At 49.4% G+C, this 25300-nt stretch overlaps 1 protein-coding gene across 1 annotated transcript in view; it reads right to left on the reverse strand.

Annotated features, from left to right (window-relative positions):
* LOC102442254 (kalirin RhoGEF kinase) overlaps positions 1–25300 on the reverse strand; it is a 279390-nt gene that overhangs the window by 22916 nt on the left and 231174 nt on the right. Inside the window, exons 28-33 of the mRNA XM_023757300.1 lie at positions 23793–23885; positions 18929–19040; positions 16915–17105; positions 16394–16495; positions 14721–14863; positions 10895–10997 (exon numbers count right to left, since the gene is read on the reverse strand). Of these exons, the coding sequence (XP_023613068.1) occupies positions 10895–10997; positions 14721–14863; positions 16394–16495; positions 16915–17105; positions 18929–19040; positions 23793–23885 (744 nt within the window). The remainder of the gene's footprint in view (positions 1–10894; positions 10998–14720; positions 14864–16393; positions 16496–16914; positions 17106–18928; positions 19041–23792; positions 23886–25300) is intronic.

Raw genomic sequence — 25300 nt, forward strand, 5'->3', positions numbered from 1 at the left:
GGGCTTGTATGCATGCATATGAGCATAACCAATGGACATAAGACACTGGGGGGTAGGGGAAGCCGGGGTATTGTCAAGGGCGGGGGGGAAAAAAAAAGGACACATATGTAATACCCTTTGTAATGCTTTAAGCAATAAAAAAAAAAAATTAAAATAAATAAATAAATAAATAAATACTCTCTGTAAAAAAAAAAACAAAAAAAAAACACACATCAAGACCCCAAGGAAAATAAAATAAAATAAAATTGTAATACCCTCTAGTGCTCACTAAGTCATCTGTTGTCCATGTATCAGTGAGAAACAGCAAACAGGAAGTCAAACTTTAAAAAAAAAAATGATCTCAGAGAGAGGAAGGGAGAGGGAGAGACAGAGACAGAAACATCAATGATGAGAGAGAATCACTGATTGGCTGCCTCCTGCATGCCCCCGACTGGGGATCAAGCCCACAATCCCAGGCATGTGTTGTGCCCTGACCGGGAATCTAACCGTGATCTCCTGGTTCATGGGTTGATGCTCAACCACTAAGCCATACTGGCTGGGCATAAGTAAAACATTTTCAACCGCACTCTGCAGCTGAAAGGATACCAAACAGACAGTAAAACACAGAGCCTGTTTTTTTTCTCTTTAGTACACCATGAAGTGCAGAGAGGAGCATCAGCCCTTGCAGCTGGTCCAGGGGAGAGAGCAATGCATGCAGGAGCCTTCACCAAGCATTCCAGCGCCAGCATCAGGGCCACGCATGAGAGGAAGAGCGCTCCTGAACTTCTAGTCAACGTCCTATCTCTCAGCAATTAGCAATTTCCAACAGAATCAACTAGAGCAGTGGTTCTCAACCTTCTGGCCCTTTAAATACAGTTCCTCATGTTGTGACCCAACCATAAAATTATTTTCGTTGCTACTTCATAACTGTAATGTTGCTACTGTTATGAATCGTAATGTAAATATCTGATATGCAGGATGGTCTTATGCGACCCCTGTGAAAGGGTTGTTCGGCCGCCAAAGGGGTCGCGACCCACAGGTTGAGAACCGCTGAACTAGAGCATTAAAAAGTGATAGTACATGCACATCCTGAACTCGGAAGAGTTAACTTTAAACCCTAACAGATGAGGAGGTGAAACTGACTGCAGCTTGGATACAAGGACGTGACTGCTCCAAACAACCAGGCCGAGCACAGGAACCTGGTGAAGGGTGCAGCGGCTGCTCAGGGCTGGCCGTGCTGAACGAGGCAGCGGGCACCTGCAGTGGGCCCGGCCTGCACCGTCTTCACCTTCTATCAGTGCTCTCACCACAGGAAGAGCTAGCAGGGCACCCTTGAGGGCATCGCTATTCAGTGGCTCCGGGAGAGGCCTGCACCAAAGTCACGTCTCAGTGTCCCTCCCAATGGAAGGCCACCACAGAGGACGCCCCACTTGCTTCTCTTGACGGGCCCCTGCTTTCTGGCACTAGGATCCCGTCGTCTCACCCTGACGACAGAAACTCTTAGATCCACCCATTCCCCGTCATCCGTCTCCTGCGCTCCTGGTGTCGCCCGGCAGTGGGCAGTGGCATCAGCAGTGAGGAGGTGACACCAAGCTGCCAGGCAGGTGAAAGCCGGGCAATCGTTTTCAATCCAAGCTCAAGGTCAAGGAGCAGGGCAACATTACACACTTGTCTATCCAACAGGCTTCCCCCAAGAATCCCACGTGGCGGCCACAGACAGCGCACACCATGTTGATGGCACGGCACAGACAGTAAAGGCGGTTCCGTCTAAAGCAGAACCAGCACCTCAAGGTCACCTTCCCCTCCCCCACTTCTAGTCTCTCTGCATTGGTTCCAGACATTCATTTCTAGCAACTCTTAGAAGTTTCTAAGAGTTCGTTTCCAAACCCACTCATGTTTACCATCCTGGTATCACTTCTAGTCATCAGGGAGCAGGGCCGTTTAAGCACACGATCTCCCACAGCCGGTTCCCTGCACCATCGGCGCTAATAGAGGATTCAGGCATCTGCCCTGCACTGAAAGAGCTGCTTCTCTTTAACCGACACTGAAGGAGAAACGGGTAAGTCATGTGCCAAGAGGTCTGTGCAGAACCCTCCAGCAAACCCTTGCCCTGGGAGCTGTCGCTTCTCTGCTGCAGCCTCGAAGCCTCGCTCTGCCCTCCCTGCTCCGTCCCTGCCGCCTCCCCTTCTCAAGCCCCTTCTCCCAGCTCAACGCATCTGGACCAACCTGTCCTACTCACTTGGACCTTGTTTGTCTTGGGCTGCAGCCAGCTAATCCACTTTGACATCTTGGTTCTCCCTGAGATTGGTTTTCTCCTTCCACCAAGATTTTAAAAAACAGAATGAAAATCTGCACTGGGCGGTGGCGGGACTGAGCGGTGGCGGGGCTGAGCGGTGGTGGGGCTGAGCGGTGCTGGGACTCCAGGCAGCTCGGAGCCAGGAGCAGCCCTGCCACACGCCCCTGCTCCCTGCCAAGCGCTCTGAGCCCAACCGGGAGTTTGCCTTGAAGACTGTCTGGGGCAGAATCACACCCCCACCAAGGCCACTGCATGAGTCACAGGACTTGGTATGAAAGAGTCTGTGACAGGCACTCATACTTGAGAAATGATCTTTCACCTTTGCCACCTGGAGACACTGCACTGGGCTTTAGAGCCACTTTGTCATTCACGTTGGGTCGCTGTGATTCGCCGGGCCGGGACAGGGTGGTGCGGGGCAGTTGGAAAAGGGGTCAAACAATGTTCGCTTTTTGCTACAAGGGTCTATAAGCTGAGCCTTCAGGGTCACCTCAAAAGTACTGTTTTTAATCCAATTAACAGGCGGGGCACTGTGTGAGTCTTAGGCCCATAAACTGGCTTTGTGACTCTGAGCCAGGCCCTTGGTTTCTTTTAAGCAGGACGAAGGCAGAGGGCTGCACGATCTATCTTTCAGGCCCTTTCCTTCCCAAAGCTTCTATGTTTCCACGTCCCAGACTCGCCCGAGCGGACTCGGGCCTCTGGCCACCGGCAGCTCCCACACACGGATCTCACTACTGAGAATCACATTCTGTGGTTTCCCAGTTTCTGTCACAGACGCTGGTGCAAAGCTGCACCGGGAACAGGGATTCTGTGCGAACGCACACAGAGCTCTGAGCGTCCCGGGAGCTCGCTGAGGTGTCCTCCCTCTGCCTGTGCAGCGAACTGCTCACTGGCTACTTTATTTTATGAAACGTAATTGCTTTTACAGATGACTGGCAACTTTAAAGGTGGGTCTCTTAAGGGAGGGATTCAAGCCTCCAGTATAAATCAAAACCTGAAGTAGAGGAATGCGGTCCTGGGAGAGTGTGCCCTGTCTTTCACACCCTTTGGTGGTGTGCAGCTTTTAGAAGCCAGTCATGTGGGCAAACTTTCATTGACAGGAAAACCTGTCACCTCAACTCCTCGCACTTGGTCATTTTGTTCTGAAAGGCCAGACATTTTACTGTGCTGTGTCGCTCGGGAGAGAAGGAGGCTGTGCTTCTGGGAGGTGATGGAGCAGCCGCCGGGAGGGAGCCTCTGGCGTTCCAACCGCCAGGCCTCCCGTGTTTTCTCTTGCCCACAGCTGCCATCTCCCCTCCTCCAGCCACTGCCACCACGGATCAAAGGATCAAAGGAACCACACTAGGAACAAAAAGCTATTTGCAAACCTGGTCCTGACCTTGGATTGTTCAGAAAACTGAAGAAAAAAAAAATCACAATTTGGACTTAAAACTTTAAAGTGAAGATGGCATTTTCCCCCCTATTTTGGAGTGACTACTAGAATCAGAAATCAGTGAGAAAAATCAGAATGCCTCCATCCAAGATTCATACAGAATTCCGGCCCACCGCATACCCGGGTGCGACTGAGACTCAAGATTACAGGAGCTTATAAAGTCCAAGCCCGGGTAGTAGGAAGTACAATTATATGCTCTTTTCAGGTATTTATTTGAGAGTTAGAAGGTGTTTTGTTACGAGATGGGAGGCAGCACATATGTCTCCCTATAGAGGGTGTATGGCCCCACTGGGATAAAGAGCTGAGTACCTCTGACAGACCCTCACACTTCCTTCAGTTCTTAATACAGTGCATTGACTGGGACGGTTCGCCAGTGGGTGGGTCACTCCAGCTAAGTGCAACACAATGTCACAGCAACAGTGGCCCATCTTGATGGGTGGTAAGAATTTGTCGGGTGAAAATTACATAGTGTGACCTGAGAGGATTTTTATTAGCCCTGACACTGCTGAGCTAATAAAAAGATGTGTGGTTTTCTCGTCAGTGGCCAAGTCCAGTGATCTGTGGGCCCTGAAAACAACAGTGAGCACGCGGTCCGTTTTCTTGCATGGGAAGGCCCTGCAGTCACCGGGACAGTGACCTGCCTCAGGTCTCCTCTGCTTCAGACCCTTGCTCACAGGGGATCCCGGCTACTCCTTCAGATCCTGCGAAGTGGGAATCACTGCCCTCACAGTACAGTGAGGAGGCTGAGGCACCAGTGATTACATGACCCACTCACGGTAAACAATCAGGGACTGAATCCAGGCCTGACCTCAAAACCCATCCCCTTCCTACCACGTTTTCCTTTCCTTCCTATAGCGGACGCCTTGCATCCCACCCCGATGCCCTTCCCCAAAGGGCACCCAGGCCCCAGCTCTGGTGCATGGTGGCTACACACAGCTCAAGCTGGCACAAAGCCTGGCCCCCCTGCCTCAGGGTGGAGCAAACTGTGGGTGCAATCATGCCAGAGCGCCGGGAGGGGTCAGCCTGAGCCAGACTCCTGCTGAAACCACGTGCGCGTTTGCCTTCCCTCCTCCACTGGGCCCCGTTCCCTGCTCCTTGGCCTGAGAGCACCTCCCCCTTAAATTACATGCACAGGAATCTGGGTCTCAGACTCTGCTTCTAAGCAGTTAGACCCAGGATGCTCTCCTTCCTCCCCTCCCACACTCTCCCAAGTACCAAGTGCCCCTATCCTACCCCCAGCTCTGTCCTCAGGGGTCATTCCCCCCCCCCCAATTTATAAGCCCATTTAAATAAAGAGATGCATTTCTCCCCGAGCCATCTGTTCTCCTATGAGCACTAATTCCTAAAGGGAAAATAATTTCTTACATCAAACTCAAGTTCTTCCGATTGCAGCATCAACCCACTTTTTCTTAGAAGAAAGACAGAGTATCCTTTTATCTCTGATGCTATTCGCGGAAGACCAGGGCTGCCATTCTTTCCTTTCCTGGTAGTTTACCTTCCCTCCCGACATGAAAGGAACCTAGAGGGTGGCTTGGTCTTGTTTTGTTCATTGCTGTCCTCCCAGCATTGAGAGCTGCACCTGCTATGGAACAAGCAGGACCTCAACACGTGAATAAAGAACTGGAACAGGCCAGCGCATTGCAGGGCCCTCAGCAAAGCACCAGTGCAGGGGCTAGACCAGGGGTGGGCAAACTTTTTGACTCGAGGGCCACAATGGGTTCTTAAACTGGACCGGAGGGCCGGAACAAAAGCATGGATGGAGTGTTTGTGTGAACTAATATAAATTCAAAGTAAACATCATTACATAAAAGGGTACGGTCTTTTTTTTTTTTTTTAGTTTTATTCATTTCAAACGGGCCGGATCCGGCCCACGGGCCGTAGTTTGCCCACGGCTGGGCTAGACCCTGCCTGACGACAGTCCTGCATGCGCTGTGTGCTCCCAGAGTGCAGGTGGCAGGATTACAGGTTCTGGGGAACCAGGTGAGGCCCTATGGAAGTCCATGCCCAGGAGGCCCAGCAGCCAGGCTGCCTCGTCCCTAGTTAAACGCATCATGTGCCTGCGGTGAGTAACACTGTAGACATCACTGACTTTCCCCTCAGTTGAACCCTCACCATCTCTAAACAGAGCTTTCCCTCCTGATTAGTCAAACAAAATTTTGGTCATGACCCACAGCATTAATTTGACAGTCCAGAGTTTTAAAAAGATCACTGAGTTAGATCTTGAAATCTCCAGGTTCTCCAGGCACTCCCACCCCCCTCAGCTCACTGCCATTATCAGCCCATCCTGCATCTCAGATCACATTAGCATGTGGTTGAAACTCCTCATTCACATCAGAATCCTGTCCCAGCAGTGCTCTTTCTCTCACAATTCCTGCAGAGAATCGCACCCATTTCCCGGTCTTCAGCCAGCCTGGACACGTCTAGAAATTCATAGTGATTTTTGGATGGAGAGCATCCTTACTAGGATGTGTTTGTAACGTGTAATTCCATAAGCATTTATTGGGGACCATCACGGTGCAGACAACTGCTTCAGCACCGTCAGCGGGAGATCATTCGACAGACATCCAGCATGTTAAACAACACGATACTTCTTCACTACCACCTCATTACTCAGCTTTGCTTGCCTAGAATTCTAGAATTCTGTACTTCCTTGACAAGTGGTTGCAAACCCCCACCACGTATAGCCAAAAGACTGTTTGCAGTGAAATGCCCAGAGTAGCATGCTCATGTTCCTGGGCAGAACAGGAAGGGGCTCAGACACTGTGGAACAACATAAGCAGACTGGGTGCCTTCAGGAAAATGACGCTTTTGCGTAGGACAGGTGTCAGGCAGAACACGGTTACACAGGCCCATGTGAGGACCGAATAAAAACAACTTTGGGGGAAGTTAGCAATAGTATTACTGAGGCATCTATATTGGCTTTGTCGGCGTTTCATGCAAAATTAAGAATATTAGCCTGATTCCTCATCAAGGAGGGAGGACTTATAAGTTAAGGAAGCAACCCCAGCTCTCCTGCTACAGAGAAATGTGGGGTGTTTCCTTTCCCAGAAGGAAGAGTCAGACCAGGTGGGTTCCCAGTGCAGAAACCTGGATGAGAAATGAGGAGGGCCCGGGGATTGGTCTTCTGTCCTCAATCTCGTTTTTTGAGCAAGAATTAGGATAAAGCCACAGACGGTATGTGTATCAAATAATGCTGGGAGAGGTAGCTGGTATACTGGACAAATAATTTCTATTCAAAACATGCTGGAATACTGGGAGGTAATCAAATAAGAGAAACCCAACAGATATAAAGTAGTCTGACACTCAGATTCCTAAGTCACCTGTCCAACCAAGGCAGTCCACGAACACAGGTGTGCAGATGTTAGGAGCAACAGCACACACCCTTCCTAGACTCGGTGCACCCCCTCGGGGAGCGCAGGCAGAGTAGCCCTGGACTGAGGAGCTGAGTTCTCATTAGTTGATCACATCCGCAGTGTCCCAGACCATTCCAGATGCCCCATTTCATACAGCTCATTCCATACTGGAGTCAGAGGAAGGCAACGAGGCTATGGAAGGGTCTGAAAGAATGTTAATACAAGGAGCAGCTGGAGAAACTGAGCACCTCCAACCCAAACAGAGAAGATGAAAAGGCAACTGTCTTCACATATAGAAAGCCTTACTGGCCAAAGGCGGTGCACTTTGAGGGTTAAAATGAATACCTGACAGCAATGGGTGATAAGCCATTAAATAATAAAATAACCCATGAGCTGATGCTAAGCACAGATGTCTAAGCCTTAGATTCTAAGGGCGAGCAAAGAAAGGCTATTCTGTGCATAGACAGGCAAACTGAGGCTACAGCTCTTTAGGTCTAACATGGAAAGCACCTGCTGACAATTGGTTAATTGAGGAGGAACCCAGAGGGCAGGACTCTAGCACTTCCAAAGACCCTGACAGTCTGCTAAGTAATAGGGCACTCTTATTGAGAGTATCTAGACTTCTGTTTCCCCTGCCATAAGGGTGGGAAATTAACCTTCACTGAATGTTTAATCGATGCCAAGTAAATGTATTTTCCTTAATCTTCCCAGTGCCTCCCTGAGATGGGCATCTGTTGTATAGGTCGGGAAATAAGGCGCAGTAACTCATGCAGCATTAAGGGCCAGAGCTGGGATCTGAACCAGGTGTGTCCAAACGCCTTCCTCCCCACAGCACACGCAGGGTGATTAGAAAGGTGCCACTCAGCTAGGTCCAGGGCCCTTTAATGGTCAGCTTTCCTCATCTGCCCAGCCCAGTAGTGCCCTGACTCTAATTCCTCTGGATTGGAAGAGGAAAACGAGGCCTTTCCTGGAAACCCAGTGCTAAAATGAGCTGACCCCTGCGAGGGGTCGGCCCCACCCCTCCCCACAGCTGTGCTCTTTGCCCTTGTTGAATATGGCTCAGTTCGCCTGAATCAACCCACTCTGTTCTCTTTCTCTTCTTCGGGGTCTGTTTACCTGACCACTGGGAAACCAATGGAGACCAGTTTCCTGGGCTTCTGGTAATACAGATCGGGGAAAATGGAAAGATACCACTAGTGGTTTCTCTGATGAAGTGGGGTGCAGGTCAGGGGCACATGCTGTCCGGTTATCACTCTTCTGTGTTAGAAAGGTAAGAACATTCTGAGTGACAGTGCATGGTGGAGACAGGCCCTCTATTTTATTCTGAAGTGGTGACTTTCTAAGTGGTTTTCCAGGTTTTGTATGAAACACAGGCTCTCATCATCTGACCTGCTGCCCACGTTTCCCAAGGCTTGAAGAGGTAGCTCTGGGTTAATGTTCTTTACAGGCCAGGCTCTCCAGCCGACTAAAGCTTTCTGCTTGTAGATAAGGAAACATCTAGGCTTCTTTTATATTTAAAAACACAATGTTTACATGTTTGGCTGCTTTCAGACCATCTGTTTAAGCTGCCTTTTGTTGTTGTTGTTAATCGTTACCCAAGAATATTTTCCCACTGATTTTTAGAGAGAGTAGAAGGGTGAGGGAGAGACACACACAGAGAGAAACATTGATGTGAGGGAGACACATCGATTGGTTGCCTCCTGCACACGCCCCATCGAGTCTACAACTGAGGTATGTGCCCTGGATCGGACTCAAACCCGGGACCCTACAATTCGAGGGCTGATGCTCTATCCACTGAGCCAAACCAGCCAGGGTGTAAGCTGCCTCTTAATGCTGGAGCTCCCTGGGATCAGGGACTGCCCCCTCTGTGAACTCGCTCTGTGTTCCCTGGTCACCTGGGTGTGCTGTGTGCCAGGGGTACAGCAGTGAAGCAGACAGACGTAACTGATGCCCTCGCCAGGGCTTCACAGCCGGGCACAGACACACAGGACACATAAAATTATACACTCAACAAACAGCCCACATCTCTACAGCATCCAGCACAGAGCTCGGTACAGGGCAGGTGCTTCTTCCCAACACGTGACCAGGGGTTTGGCAGAATGTGCAGGAAGACCCACCAGCCGAGTTAATCACAGCGTGGGGTTCCACACTTGGACTTGTAGAGGGAGGCGGAAATGTGGGTGAATCAGGAAGATCTGCATTCTAGTTTCTGCTTTTCCACTAACTACTAGAATTTTCCTGAGCAAGGCACTTAGTCTTTCTGGGCCTCCGTTTCCTGACGTATAGAATACGTTGAGGGCACCAGGATTCCTCATGAACAACGAAATGCCTGCTGTCAGAGGTGTTCTCCTTCAGCCTCACCTACCTCACCTGAGACAAGGATGGCTGAGCCCACACTTCCTAGGGCTCACCGCTCTGTGGAAGGGTCTGTGTGGGTCAGGGCTGGGGGAAGGCAGCAGCAGCGGCAGGAAGGGATGAATTCCCTGCACCGGGGAACCAACAGGCTACGTCTGAACACGGCAAACACTGCGCTGCACACGCCACCCACTGACTGCTTAAACAGCAACACGTACCTTCATAGGATATCCTAGGTTGTATTTCTAAACAACAGATCAGAGGAGAAAGGAAAGTACAGAAATAGTTTTCTTTGTATGTTTTTACAAAGTGGAAAAAAACAACTTTCCATTCACTCTGATAGTCAAAATGGCTTAGTAACTTGAAGGCAGAATGCCAGTCAGAATCACCTTGAAGGTCCTTGAACACTAGTCTAGAGTGTGATTTAGCACCGTGATCTTAGGAGGTTTGGGGGCAAAGTCCTTTTCCCCCAGTAGGGAAAAAAATTAGGAAAAATGAATACAGATCATCTTTAAAAAAGTATACCCATAACTTGGAAAACTAAAATGAAGCAGGGACACAGCCTGTTGCCTGAGCTGGACCGACTATGCCAAAATACTAGGTCTAGATAAACTAGGGCCAAAGGGTCTTGCAGATCCATGCCTTCCTAACAAAATCACTAACGTGCAACACAAGGTCATCTCACGCTCCTGACCCCGAGGTAAGCGAGTGAGAGTAGGGTCAGAGGAAACCTCGCCGTGTCCCTGCTGCAAACTCAGGCCGTTGACTTCTTCTTCCCCAGCTGAGCAAATGCACTGAGTCTTGGCTACAGTCTCCTTCCTTCCGCTCCCCATGAGAGCTCCTAACTTTTGTTTATTTGCTCCCAAATGTAAGAGAGCAAGGGACCAGGCTTTCCCACAAGCCTACCACGTCCCTGCATGCTGCTTCACACCCACTTCCTGGCCCTCCGCCTCTCAGGAACTGAGCCCCAATATCTGGGCAGAGGAAGGCATCATTCCCCCGGGGGGAGCCCTATCAGACAGGAGGCTCCCACCAACCAGCATCTCTGTGGCCATTTCCCAAATCACTGGTCTTGGTCTAACTCTGAGGCGAGCCCATTCAAATCACTGGCAATATGAGCCAGTCACAGCCTCTAAGGTCTCTGGAAACTGTGCCAGCCTCAGCTCCCTGAGCCCAGCCTCCCAGGAGGCCGAGCAGCCCCCGCAGCCAGGGGGCACCTCACAGGAGAGAGATACAGAGACCCTTGCTCCTCACCCTCGCCACCTCTGCTGCACTCTCACAACACGAGAGGCCTGGCTGACCACCCGATCTCTGTCCCCCAGACAAGATCTCCACGTGACACACCTCCTGCAGCCCTACCAAGAGACCACCAGCTCCTGAGGTCAGGCTCCTCAGGGGGAGAAGTTCCTTTGGGGGTAACTCTCCAGGGTGGCTCAGCCAACGAGAAGTCTTAGGGGAAGGAAGGTGGGGGCGCTGTCCTACCTTGTCACTGTCCACTGTGTTCTGAGAGGTCCTGGAGGCAATGGAGATGGTATCTGGCTGGCTGCTCCCATCCCCCTGGCTGTCACCATCCTCCACGCCATCCCTGCAGGAAGAAGAGAGAAAAAACAGGGGTGGGGGTGGGGGGAACCGCTGTGGGTGTAGAGCCACAGGATTTCCAGCTGGGCTGGCAGAGCAGGGCCCAGGCACTTTCTGGCAGGGATTTGTCTACAGTTATCCCCCTGCAGGGAGCAGCCCTGTGGGATTTCCAGTGATGTAACCGCTTGTACTTAGTAAACACATAATCGCTCTGTTGATAACTGAACATGACTCCTTCTCCAAAACTCCTCTGGGCCATGATGCAGAGGGAGCAACTGTTTATTTACTTCTAGTGGGGATGGGTCTGTAGTAGGCACTGGAAGAGGCGCATCCTACTTAGGACCAAGGCTTCTATCCAGCTGACTGGGCCATCACCCACAATCCCAGAACTCAGGGTATTCACATGGCTTTTCTGCATCCTGAAATGGCTGGGGGTGGTTTCTAGCTGGCCTACAGAGAAAACAGAACCGATAAGATACTGTTTTGACTTGTGTTTCGTCTGCTCCAGAAACTGGAGTGGGATATTTTCTCCTTGGAGATTATCTTTGGGAAGTTCCTGATGTTGGACCCTCAACTCCTGGGTATGGAGGAGTTTACTGCCTTCGTTTTGGTGGGTCTCGTTGATCTCCTGCTTATTTATGACGACTTCTTATAAACACAGGAGGCCAAGGCATCTTCTCAGAGATAGGAGCACAGCCACAGATTCCACAGCAGCTTTTGAGACAGCTGTGCTCCTTGGTGTCTGATAAGACAGGCTCCCAAGTGTACTCCTGGCACCCGGACTCCTTCCTGTCCCCTGGACCATACCACGATCCCACATCTCCCTCAACTCTCCAGCTTCAGAACTGTGACCCAACCCTGCACTGAACCCACAGCCAGGCCAAGGGGATTAGATGCTTGGGAACTGGTGAAGGCTAAATGGTTTGTGTCAGAAAAAAACTGGAGAAGATGTGGGCCAGGGGTTGGCTAGGTTAGCACAGGGAATGACAGCTCTTCCCATGGAGGCTTTTATGAATGTCACAGCCCCAGTGCTGCTTACGGAGAAGTTATGGCATTAGGGACAAGGGGAACTCGCTGTCTGAGAAAGGTCCATGTGGGCAAAACCCCCATATACTGAAGCTGCCTCAACATGACAATGGTGAGTCTATGTGGACATGTGTGTGCATACATGTGATACATGGCGTCCGTTAGCCATAAAAAGTTATTTCTAAGTCGACTGCTCTTTTACCACTCCGTGTGGGCTTGGAAAATGCCAACTTATTTTTAATAACATAAGCCACACATTTATAGGAAGGAAAATCTGCTGTAAAAAGAAATGATGGGATGCATTTCAAAACAAAAAATAAAGGACCTTCAGATCATCTGTTGTAGATTTTCGGTCACTGCGCCCACCACTTGTGGAGAGTTAGCTGGCTGTGCTTTCTGCTTCCTACTTTCCGGCCCATCGCAGGCCTGCTGGCCCCTCCAGACGAAGCCAGCTCTGGGGGAGGGAGGGAGCCCATCCAGGAGTGTGGGTAGTATTTCCCAGGCCAACCTGCTCCTCCATAAACTGTCCCCACACCCAGAAAACAAGCTGATGAAATCACAGATTGCCCGGCTCTTCTCTGCAGGGTGTGCTGAGGTTTCTCCCGGTCTCATCACAGAACACGGACAGGGAACAGGGGACGGCATTTCCAGGATATGCCACCCCATGTTCCAGAGATGCCCACTCTCCTACTGCAGGAAAGAGGGGTTCTCTCACGGAGTCCCCTGGCCAATCTCACCTGAATGGCCCTGCCCACCATGGTCCTGGACATTCAGCTCTTTATGGCCATTTCCATTCTGTCTTCTTATTAAAGTAGGGCTTTCCTGCAGCAGGGCCTATCTCTAGTGTTTAAGTCTATCCCTCACCTGGACTCTGGACAAAGGTAACTGAAATCAAAATAACCCTGCCCCCACCACAGTCCTGATCTGTCCTCCAGCACAGCGAGGTGGCCGTGTCCTGGCCATGCAGGTCGAGGGGCTTTCCATGGAGATATCTCTCTTCAGCTTCGTCACACCCTCCTTCCAGCTACCACCTCCCTCCGGATGAATGCTGCTATTCCCTAGGCCCGGCAGGGGTGCTCCAGCCTGGGTGTCCTTGTTGGCGCCAAAGCATCAAATAAATCTTTGGGATTTATTCCATTCATGAATAGGGGAGGAGAGGAAAGCCAGTGATCCTCACCAGCAGATCTCTTGCTTTTGTTTTGTCCCCCCCACCCCCATGATGTTCTTGTATACTTTTTTTAAAATTTAAATATTAGGAGGCTTTTGGAAATTTTTACAATGCAGTCTTGATAACTTTTAATTTTTCTGTTCAGAAATATGACTGTATTGGATTTCATTGCATGTTAAGCAATTTTACTATGAGATGAACTATCAATAAAAAATTAGTTAATGTTTTAGGAACAGTTTCCTGTCCGGTACAATTAAGTTCTTGAATATTCACTTCTTTCAATTAGTCAATTTTAAATTACTCTGAAATAAAGCTTATTTTTATTATTATTTTTTAACTTCACTTGTCCTAGGTTATGGACAGTAAATGACACTAATTAAATTTCTGCTATTAGTCTTTGAGTAACTTTATACTAGCTATATACAGAGAGGCAAAAACACAAATTATTCACCTTTCTATATTAGGCCTAATATATTGATTTTTAATTATAGTCCCTCAGATGCTTGAAGGAAACCTTTCTTTATTTTCTTTCAGAGTAACTTCCAGGCCACACTTAGAGAATTTTCAATTTAAAAAAATCTTGGTCTTTCTTTTACACCAAGCAACCTACAGGGCTGCTGCTTTTGTATACTTTCTTTTGAAGCACCCTCCAAAAGAGTCCTTGTAGGTGATGTCACATGGGGACTTGAGAAAGAAATACTTAAGAAGTCGCCCATTGGTTTAAGGCAGGGGGGTGGGGAACATCTGGCCTGCGGGCCATATAAGGCTCCCGTAATCATTTGGTCTGGCCTTGCTAAGGTATTAGGGGTAAGTTAATTAAATGTTTGACCAAAAATAGCAGGCTAATTTTTAAGTTGATAATTTTGTATGGCCTGTGCATGATGTTATAAATATCCAAATGGGTTTTGGCAGAAGAAAAGGCTCCCCACCCTGGCTAAGGGAAACTGGGATTCAGACAGACAAAGGTACAAAAACATCTGTCATCTTCTGCCCAATCACATTGCTCTTCTCAGATGAATAGAGGTGAGGACTCCGGGGGTGTGGCAGTAAGAGCTGCAATGATAACCCCATCATACCACCCCCTGCATTACAGCACACAAAGCCCTTTTACTGTCCAACAAGCCCAGAGCTCCCCACTCATGGCCCAGCTCCACCTCCCACCCAAAGCCTTCCCAACACCCCACTGCAGTGCTCATGTACCGTCCCCACTTCCCACAGTTCCTTTGTCTCTCTGTCATGTGTGAGACGTGCCTGTAAGATGGTTCTGGATGGAATGGCTCATCTCACACTTGCTTTCATTTTCCTGTAGCACCTTGCAGAGTATCTGCCAAATGAGAGTGCTCACCGCAGCCTGCTGACGGGAACTGCCAGTGGCTGGCAAGAAGCTTAGGAGAGCTAACTCATCTCAGGGAGAACTCCTGGGGTTCATGCAGGAAGCCCCCTGCAGAGCACATCCCCTGTGGAGGCAAAGCTTCACCCCTCCCCCACCCCGGAAGCAGGACTGGGAGCACTAGGAGGCGGGGAGACGCTGGTTACCTCTTACTATTGTTCCTCAGTTTGGCTGGTGTTTTGGGGAGCTGGATGGGCTCCTTTAAAGCTCCTTTCAGGTGAATGATCCTTTCTTGAATCACCTCCCGTATGTTCTTGATCCACTCCTGCTTGGTTTCTATGTTGGAGGCCTGGAGTGCCACAGGGAGAGAGAGTCAGCACCCATCTCCCTCCGTCCTGCCCAAGCAGTGCTCAGCCCGCCTCTTGCAGCCCTCCTCCTGCAGGACCTCCTCTTGCAGGCCACATCCATTATGTTTGACACCGAGTGTTTGAGGGGCTTATTTCTCCTTTTATTCTCAGGACTCTTCAGTCCCAGGGCCATGCTGCTCCAACGAGAGCAGGGCTGCTCCAACGAGAGCAGGGCCATGACCTCAAGACGCAATGGAGACGGGTGCAGGGTGATTTCTAAGTATTTATGACCTGCAAGGTGTTGACCAATACTGCTATCTGCCCTGGGGCTGGGGCAGTACCTGGAGGTCCCCTGGGCCAAGGATGAACACTTCAGTGACTCGGGAGGTCTGGGAGCACTGGGAGAGGCAGCAAGCGGGCACCCGAAGGCAGTGGTTAACAACCAACAGGAACAGATAATGCTCAGGACGTTCAGCACCCAGGATGGCCACGCGGGCTGTGGGGGCTGCAAGTTGGTCCTGGGTTCTTAGCCTGGAAACCTGCTCATTGGAGGCGTCGCCCCCTCCCATGAATCCCATTTGTCTCTGTGGAACTTGTTCAGGTCATTCTGTCTCACGACAGGCAGCAGCTGTGCTGGCAATTCAGCGACGGGCACTGCCAGGTGAGCACATGGCTGGTGGGGGCCCACAGGCAGCACCTCTTCCCAGTGAGACCAACATTTCCACGAGCCCTCCTGACTCAGTGCCCTGTGGCGCGTGCCCTGCCGAGCTGACATGACTCATGGCCATCGTCTGGGGGAAGGCCCTTTCTTATCATTCCTCTCGATCAGCATTGTCCCCATGCTCTACAACTCACTAGAGCTTCTAGAGTGCATGTTCCCAGGAAGGGCCCATGCCTTACACATACTGCCCTGCACAGCACTGAGCAGAATACCTTACATCAGTGGTTCTCAACCTTCTGGCCCTTTAAATACAGTTCCTCATGTTGTGACCCAACCAAAAATTATTTTCGTTGCTACTTCATAACTGTAATGTTGCTACTGTTATGAATCATAATGTAAATATCTGATATGCAGGATGGTCTTAGGCAACCCCTGTGAAAGGGTTGTTCAACCGCCAAAGGGGTCGCGACCCACAGGTTGAGAACCGCTGCCTTACATGGACAAGGTTCTCAGGAAAAAATGTTAAATGAATGTGGAGCAAATCAAGGTGACTTTTGTCAAAGGGTCACCTGTTGCCCTGGACACTTGAAGGGGACACAGGACAGAACATCCTTAGTGGGCTTGTTGAGGAAGCCCAGGAGGCCACGCCCTGCCTTCTTCACTCTACACTCCTACGGGTGCATGGACTAGGAGACCGCTCGTCTTTGAGGTGTTGAGTCTACTTTCAGGACAGAATTTGCTTCTCAACCCCCATGTGATGCTGCCCTTCTCCAGGCAGACCTGTGGTCAGCTGGCCTCACTGTAGGTTTAAGAGGCCCACATCCCTCCCACCCCAACCCTGGTCTTGAGCCCAGCAGAGGGCGGTACTCACTTTCAGCACGGTTTTATTGTCGGAGGACGGGGTGCGCCCAGACCACAAGGCGAATTTGCAGGGGTCCCCCTCTACGTGCTCCGTCACACCCAGCTCTGAGGTCTATAGACAGGAAATGCCTGTGAGAGGCGGGGAGGGGAGGGCAGTGGGGAAACTCAGGGCTGGGGTGGGAAAGGCAACAAAAAGGAGAGGGCCGAGGAAGGGGCTTCTGTCAATCAAACTCAAATAGACTGGGCGTTTTGTTCATCTACCTGGAAAGAAAGGACCTACAGGCTTGCGCCTGATTAGCAGGTAGCGGAGAGGGAAGGTGAAGAGGGAGGCGATGAAAGCAACAGGAAGAAGAACCGTGGACTGTAAAATGCAGAGGTGGGAGTCGGAGGGAGAGCTTTTCAAATAGGAGGCACTTTCATTTGTCCAGGACGACTCTGGTGTGGCGCCGGGGGAGAGATGAGCAAGGGTTCGAGATCCCTTCCTGCCCCAGGGCTCTATGACAACAGGGAGCCTTGTCGTTCCCCACCTACCAGTAGCTTGTTCTTGTAAACATATTTCGTGTGTCCTGAAGAGTCTTTGATCTCCTTGCTAAAAACCAAGGAGATCTCAAAGAGGAACAAGTGCCGCTCCCGCCCCTTCCGGATCAGAGACTTGGGGTCCCACACTTGGAAGGCGTCCTGGAGGATCAGCTCCCCCTGCACGTCTAGGTTCTCGTCGAACCCTGAAAAACACCCATTTCACCCTGCAGAGTTTCTCTAGCGCCACGTTCAGGGTGCCATGCTCCACCCTCACGGAGAAAGGCTTCCCTGGCTGTGAGCCCTCAGCTCCACTGCGCTTTCTCTCTCTCGCTGGTTCCCGAGACACCTGAGCACGTGAGTAGACAGCTCTTCAGGACTGTAATCAGACCCCCCTCTGCACCAGCTCTCCCTCACGTAACCAGGATTCGGGGAATCTCCTGCAAAGCTCCTGTGCAACCTCCCACAGCTCTGCTGTCGCCAGGGAACTCCTGTAAGGGCGAATCCACAGCTCCTGCCTCCACAGCTCCCACTGCTCCGCCTCGAGCTCAGAGTGGGGCTAAGCACACGCTCTGCCCAATCGGGTGCCCTTGACTCCACTTGACTTGGTGTGGCTCTAGTTCTCCTAGTCCATTCCTAGGACTATTCCTTTGACTGCTCTTATACAGGGTGGTGCATAATCCTTCAGAAATTTGCATTTATACCACTTTAAATCTTTAACAGAGGTTTTGAAACTTTACTGTGTATACAGATCACCCAGACAGCTTGTGAGAACACAGATTGCTGTCCACTGCTCACCCCTCAAAAGGGTGGGATTCAGTAGGTGTGGGGGGAGCCCATGAATTTGCACTTCAGATAAGCTCACAGGTGCTGCGGGTGCTGGTCCACAGACCATACTTGGAGTAGCTAGATCCAGAGTACAGGTCGGGGAAAGGCTAGAGGAGAAGGGGACACCCCAGGATGGGGGGAGGTGCAAACACAAAAGAAAGAGGTGAAGAAACTGTGACAATAGGAATATATTCAGATGGCTAGTGCTTAGTCTGGAGAAGGCATCCAGGGCTCCTTTGCATGTAGAAATGGGGCTCCCTTGCTAAAGGTGACCTAGAAGTATTGAGACCAGACCAAGTGTTTTAGATGGCGGGGGGTGGGAGGAAGTGATGGGGGAGAAGGAGCCCACAGGTTTACATATATACAACAAAGTATGCTTTCTCCCTCCACACCTGTTTGCCAGCCCTGACTGGGATGAGTCAACTCATCTAAGAACTTCCGCCCCAATCTGGCTGCTCTGCCCATCTGTTTTGTGGTGTTAAGAGCACTTTATTGGAGCCTCACTCTGCCAGGTTTCTGGATCCCAAGACAAGACATGGTTCCAGGGGACTGAATGTATGTTGGTGAAGTCCTACCAGGTTTACCTGGCTGGGCTTTTTCCATCAGCTAGGAACGGCGTAAGTGTAGCTGTACACCAATGTGAATGTACTTAATGTCACTGAACTGTACACTTAAAATTGGTTATAATGGTAAACCTTAGGTTATGTATCTTTTACTACAATAAAAAAAGAAGGGCATTGGGCTGAAGACAGTGTGTGTGTGTGTGTGTGTGTGTGTGTTCATGCCTGCAGGATTTCTACTTATTCTTCTGACAAATGCAATGCAACCTGGGGCCAGCAGATGGGATTGTCAGATGAGGAACCTGTGCTTGAGGGGAATGGAGATGAACAGGACTGCTGTGGGTCAGGGCTGTAGCCCGCCTGCAGTAAAGGTGATGGCCTGTCCTAGACTATCTCACAGGCAGCAAGCCGTCCACATACTTGAAATGGCTCAGGCTGGTCCTACCTGGAGGCAGATGTTAGCTGAGCTGGACCCCGTGGAGCTCCTTGCACACCGCCCGAGGACCTAGGCAACAACTTGCCATTCCTCCTCTCTTCCGGCCTTGCACCTGGCCTGCCTTCATGCCTCTTCCCTCCCATGATACAAGCTCTCTGGTCTTAAGAAAGGAGGGGCTCCCCCCGGAGGCCGAGAGGACAGCTACCTTCCAGCATGCTGACATGCATGGCGTCATTGGCTTTCTTCGGGACACTGAGCATCACCTCCAGGCCATCCTTGAGCTCCCCCTTCCCTTCTTCACAGCAAGTTAAAAGTTCCTGGGGGGAAAGTCCAAACGCAATTAGAACCATCTCCCCCAGCTTCCCCACCCTCTCAGCACCAAACCCATTCAGGCAATTACACACAGAGTCAGTCTCTACAATGGCTCCCTCTAGCTATAAGGAAAGTGCGGTGAGGTAGGATGGGATTAGCTCCAAAGAATTTAACCACAGTATTTTCCCCCAAATGAGCTCCCTCAGCTCACTCTCATCCAAACTAACTCAATTCAACCCAAATGGTAGGGTGTTCTCTGACACTTGACTGCCCTCCTGGAGAAGAGAATGCCCCTTGCAAAGCACAGGAACAGAGGCGCAGTCCTGTGGAATCATGAAAAGAAGACAAGGGTATGCAAAGATCGCTCAGCATTCATTTGTCACCTGCACTTGCGTGTACACACCTCTACTGCCTGAATGCTGACTCCCACCGTGCTGGGAGCAATCTGGGGCTACAGACATCATAGGTTTATGGCATTTCAGAGTAATAAAAGATTTTTAGATCCTATGGCTCAGGAGTTCCTAACCTGAGGCCAACAGATGGGATTCTGTACTAGTCCTTTCATTGTCAGATGAGGAAACTGATTAAGGGGAATAGAGATTCTCTCCAGGTTACAGAATTCATTGGAGGTAAAGTAATGCAGGGGATTGAATCCAGGTCTCTTAAATCCAAGTCCAGTCGTGCATCCACCACGCCAACCCTGTCTCCTCCATGTCCTCCACCACACTGAGACTTCCCTCCTCACTGGAAACTAGGTCATTACCATCTATAAAAGATATAGAGTATTTGGTTGATGGAGAAAAGCTAATTTCCAACTATCCTAGGAATCATAAAGACCATTTGCAATGATTTTGGCCAAATGAGAAAAATGCTGGCTTTGATTTTTCTTATCAGGCTTATTGTATCTTGCTCACTTTTACCCTGGGAAGGAAACAGTTAAGCAACAGATCTGCATTCCATACTGTCTCCTTGGGGAGTTGAGGGTGGGGGGAGGCAGGGGATGGGTGGATGGGTGGGGATGCACTTTCAGGAAAGAAAGAAGTTGAGCAGATCAAGCCTTGTAAACATGTGAACTACAGACTTTCTAGCAAATAAATGAATGACACTTGCTCTGTAATGCCTTTAGTAGAATAGGTGTGGCCTATTGATCCAGGACATCTTATGGTAAATATACCTGGAATCTGGGGCTCTGTGGGCATGGCTCCCTGGAAAGTATCATGTAAGCTATGCAACTATTTAAGTAAAAGGTGGGTACACTTCATGACCAAAATGGCTCTCTTCAGGGTAGGTGATATAATACATCATTTGGAAACCTTGTATGTTGATCCAGGCCCCAGCACATCCTGACGCTGCCAGAAGGAACTTGGAACTGCTGGCAGTCCCAGACTTCTCTCTCTTTTACCTCTGCCCTAAGATTATTTGTATCCTTGGAACTTCAACCATGCACCACTTAACTATGGGGATACGTTCAGAGAAATGTATGATTAGGGGATTTTGTCATTGTGTGAATAACAAAGAGTGCACTTACAGAAACCTGGATGGGCTAGCCTATTGCTCCTAGGCTACAAGCCTGTGAAGCATGTCACTATATAAAACGATATGAGACTAAACCAAGCACAAGAGAAAATGCTGCAATCAAGAGAAGAGGTAAACATGATGTATATGAACCTGCTGCCAGGATAACAGATACTGTTTTGCAGGAAACTTTTTTTAGAAGTAGAAAGAGTACACTCTAAAATAATAAAAGAATAGTAAATGCACGAACCAGTAAGAGTCATTTATTATCATTACCAGGTGTTATGTACTGTACATAACTGTATGTGCTGTACTTTTATACGACTGGCAGTGCAGAAGGCTTGTTCACACCAGCATCACCACAGCACATGCACAATGCGTTGTGCTACCACATTATGATGGCTACACATCGCTAGGTGTTGGGAATTTTTTTCAGCTCCATTATAATCTCATGGGACCACTGTTATATATGCCGTCTATTGCTGGTCAAAGTGCACTTGGTAAGATATCCAATTAGTGAGCATCTGGTATGAAAATCCAATCCTTTGTGTTATCTTGGACACATTCCAAATGAAGAAGGGAGCTTTGAGTGCCCACAGAAGAGGTGAACTGCCCAGAGCACATGTTTGGGAGGTAGAAGGGACCACTTCTCAGCTCTGTCCTTGGTACCACTCAGTATAATGGCATCATTGTTCACAAAGTTGGTTTTCTTCCCCCAACCTGAACTTCTCTGACTCTCCCCACCACTTTCCTTATTCTAACCCGCCCACCCTTGTTTTCACACATCATCAAAAGGAACTTCTAGGCAGAAACATAAGAGAGAAATAAGAAATATACTTCAGTTCACAACAGAAAACACCAATTAGTTTAACTCCCAAAGCAGTTTGGCAAACCTACTAATCACCCAGCAGAGCCAATAAGTTCTACTCAGATCCTGGCGATAGTTTATGATAAGGAGAAGGCTCCACATTTCATTTACACCCCAAAGGACAGTTGCAGCAGATTTGCACAGAGAATATTGAACATTCAAACTGATATATAGTTTTTACTTTCACGTAACACCTAAAGTGAGGAACCCCAGAGGATACTGATAATTAAATATCAATTTATTTGGAATAAAACTGACTTCAATGAGAAAATAAATCCCATGTTATTTATTTATAGGAAAAGCTCAGCAAACTATTTTTCTTTTACTTGGCAGGCATTATGCTACCAGCACATTTAAAAGAGGCCAAAATTATCTTAAATGTTTTTTCCAATAACTCTACCACTTCTCCACAACCAAATTCCCATGACTTTATTTTTTCCCGTCTCAGTTATGTACACAGTCATGTCTTCCTAAAACATTCAAGACAGAATGAAAGCTCAGAGCCCACCCTCCATCTGCCTAAAGCCAGACACAGGACAGCCATCCATTCCCCACTTCCTCCCTGTCACAGAATTAATCCCCGGAACCTCAGCCTTATGGGTTTAAAAGGGAGAGGTGAAAAGCTGTCTTTCTCTTAGAACTGCATCTTAACTGATTTAAGACACTGTCAGTGTTGATGGGGGAGTTAACCCCCGCAACCCCCAATTCCTGAAAAGGCTTGGGGATACTTAAATTTAAAACAACAACAACACAAAAATAAATTTAAAAAACCTTTTGGCATAAGGAAAACCATTCTGTGGGAGAGGAAAAAGGGAGGAGAATTACACACAGAAATCTGGGCTAAGGAGAAACTACCGTGAGTAACCGCAGAACTCAACGCTAACTCTCTGGCAGTCACAGGACTAGAGAACCTAAAGGTAGAAAGCACTCCAGTCTTTCAGGAGAGAACTGCCCCGCCCCTTGCAAGCCCCACCCTGAGATCTTATGAGAAATTCTGGGTCTTCATATTAGAAACTCCAAAACATAAAGAGGAGGACAGCTTCAACAGCAGTTCTGCCCAAACAGCCGAGATGTCCTGCCCATTGCTATTTCTGACACTAGTCCTCGGCAAAGGCCATGGGCACGATGCCGAGTGTAATTCTCTAAGTCATCTCTGCAGAGTCGGATGACTAGGGCGCCTGGGAGCAGCAGCCCATAGTCTCTTCTTGGAGACAGGAAGGAGGTTTGGAGGAGGAGGCTGCAGGGGAAGGACGGTGCATGGCCCTGCCCTGGCCCCTAGCGGGAAGAGAGGTCCAAGGCCCAGGCTCACTGCTGCCCCCACTCTGCTCATCCTGGAACCACACGTGCTGAGCCCGGGAGACCACAGACCTGACAGGTGGGCACACTCTCTAACATGAGTAGAAACCCAGATTGGAAACTAGGCAGGTTTTCAGGGCTAGTGCAGCCAGAATATGTGAGATTCTGCAAGCAGCAGCTGAACTGCTAAACATGAGCTGATTTTCATTACATTTTCTCTGGAACTATACCACTTATAACATGCCCTCTCACTATCCTTTGCATTTGAGGAACAACCGGCAAAATATTCAAACTTAGGGAAAACTGCACTTACACATCTTAAGAATACGGATAGACAGCCATTATATAACTGCCTATGATATCAATTTCTTGGACTTTCTTGTGGGGAAATGTCATATTTTCAGATTGTCAGCACATCCTTCTCTGAGAAGCAGCAGCCCAAACTACTTAGTAGTTTACATCATTTTATTTGACTTTTAAAGAAAAGATTTTGGAGGAAACCCTAATCTCTTGGTTGGCTCCAGGAGAACCTCGAATATATGGGATCCTACAGACACCGAGTGTCATTGTGGTTTGAATAGGCACTCTTTGATCAACTACTTTCCCTCAAAAACCTTTAGTCTGACAAACCAGAGATTACGGCAATGGCAAGTACTGCCCCGGGTCTCCATGCCCACGCAGACTGGCACTGCCCCTAAGACCCTGGCCCCTGATCCTGTCGGAAGCAGGGGCCACGAGGGGGAATCTGCCCCAGGAGGCAGGGACAGGGGAGGCTTTACCTACCAGCCAGTGGCTGGGGTGGCAATCACTCAAAGTGATGCAGTGGTGGGTAGGTGGGAAAACAGTCACCCCTGTTCCTGCTCCCAGTTCCCCTCTTTCCCCCAGTGAATGAGCATCTGGAATTTGAAGGGATGGGACATGCAGACTGGAGCCAGCGATGCAAGCATGGGCTCATCGCTCAAGTTCTGGTCTGGGCAGAGGAAAGGCCTTCAGGTGGAAGCTCTCCCATCCTTGACAAAGCAGGACCCCCCTGGGCCTGGCAGGGGGTAGGGGGAGACACCGAGGGCAGGGGAGGTACCTTCAGGAGCAGTTGGTACTTGGTGATCCTCTGGACGGGCTTGATCAGGTAGGAAGAGATGGAGTTGGCCAGACCGTGCCGCTGCTGTATCTCCTACAGGATGGAAACGAGCACCATCAGACACGGAGGGGCATGTGCATGTGTGCTCTGGGCAGGAGGCAGGTGGGGTAATAACAGAGGCGAAAGGAGAAAAGGTAGGCAATTATGAGAAACTTCTTTGATGGGGAAAGGGGATGAGAGATTAAGGTGCATGTAGAAATAGAAACCAAGAGGAGAGATGGCAAAAGGGGAGAAACTTTAGGGAAAGAAGGCAGATTTGTGAAACAAACGGAACTTAAGAAATACAGACAAAGGTAGAGGAAGTGATGAGGTAAATAACAGGTGGAAGGGTAAAGGAGAGGGGAAGAAGTAGAAGTGAAGGAAATAAACTCAGAATGGAGGACATGAGAGGGGGATGAAAGGAAGGTGAGAATGAAGGGAAGGCAGAGAGTGAGCTCCGGTTTCTGTTCTGACGGCGCCCGAGTCTTTGTCGGCCTGCGGTCTCCCTCTTAGAACTGCACAGGACAGATCTCACTTCCCATTCTCCCTCTCTTCAGATTTCACACATCCCACCCTAGAATCACCACTTTTCCTTATAACCTGTTCACTCTGATCAATGGTAGGGACGCCCCTCATTCTTCAGGTCTGCTGAGCTGGAAACCATGGGGTCATTTCCAGCGTTTCCCTCTGTGATCCCTGACCCCTGGGGAGGATGATCTTCCCTGGCCAAGATGCCCACATCATTCATGCCCAGGCTGTGACCATGGCTCCCAGCTGTTCATGCCTCTAGTTCTCATGTTAGTCCCCTCTCTCTCCTACCGCCAAAAGGATCTATTCCCCAAGGTCTAGGTGCTATGAAAATTAGAGAAGGGTGAATTTTAGTCCCTTCCCTGAAGAACCTCTATGCCGGCTAGCTGATAAGACACACACAGATGAAAGAGAGAGCAACCGAGGATGACAGAAAGACTTCTCACTGGCTACTGCCAGGGAGGCCAGAGTGGAGGCCCTGCCCCCAGGAGTGATTTCACAGAAAACGCCTTCACTGGGGCTTAGAGGACAGGGAGGGGTGGTGAAGTGGGAAGTTGGAGGAATGGTACTCAACGAACAGGAAATATATAAAGCCACATGCACAGGGAATAAGCGTTATGTATTTAGATGACAAGAGGACAATGCCTGAGCGGTACAGAGGGTGCACACCTAGATTCTAGAAAAAGTGAAAAATACAGCTAGATAAGCAAGATGCTTTTAGGGCATTGATGATGTTGAGCTAGAATAAAGCATTAGGATTTGATGGTGAGCTTCTCAATGTAAAGTACTGTGGACATTACATGGAAGGAAACTATGGTGGAAGCAATGCTTCAGAAAGAGTAATTGAAGCCTATGAGCAACACAGGGGGTGGAGGTTGGGAAAGAGAGACAGGGAGACTGAGTTTACTGCACAAGCCTTAGTGCAAACATAAAGTTACCAC

The sequence above is a fragment of the Myotis lucifugus genome, unplaced genomic scaffold (genome assembly GCF_000147115.1).
Source record: "Myotis lucifugus unplaced genomic scaffold, Myoluc2.0 scaffold_105, whole genome shotgun sequence".
Taxonomy (NCBI): domain Eukaryota; kingdom Metazoa; phylum Chordata; class Mammalia; order Chiroptera; family Vespertilionidae; genus Myotis; species Myotis lucifugus.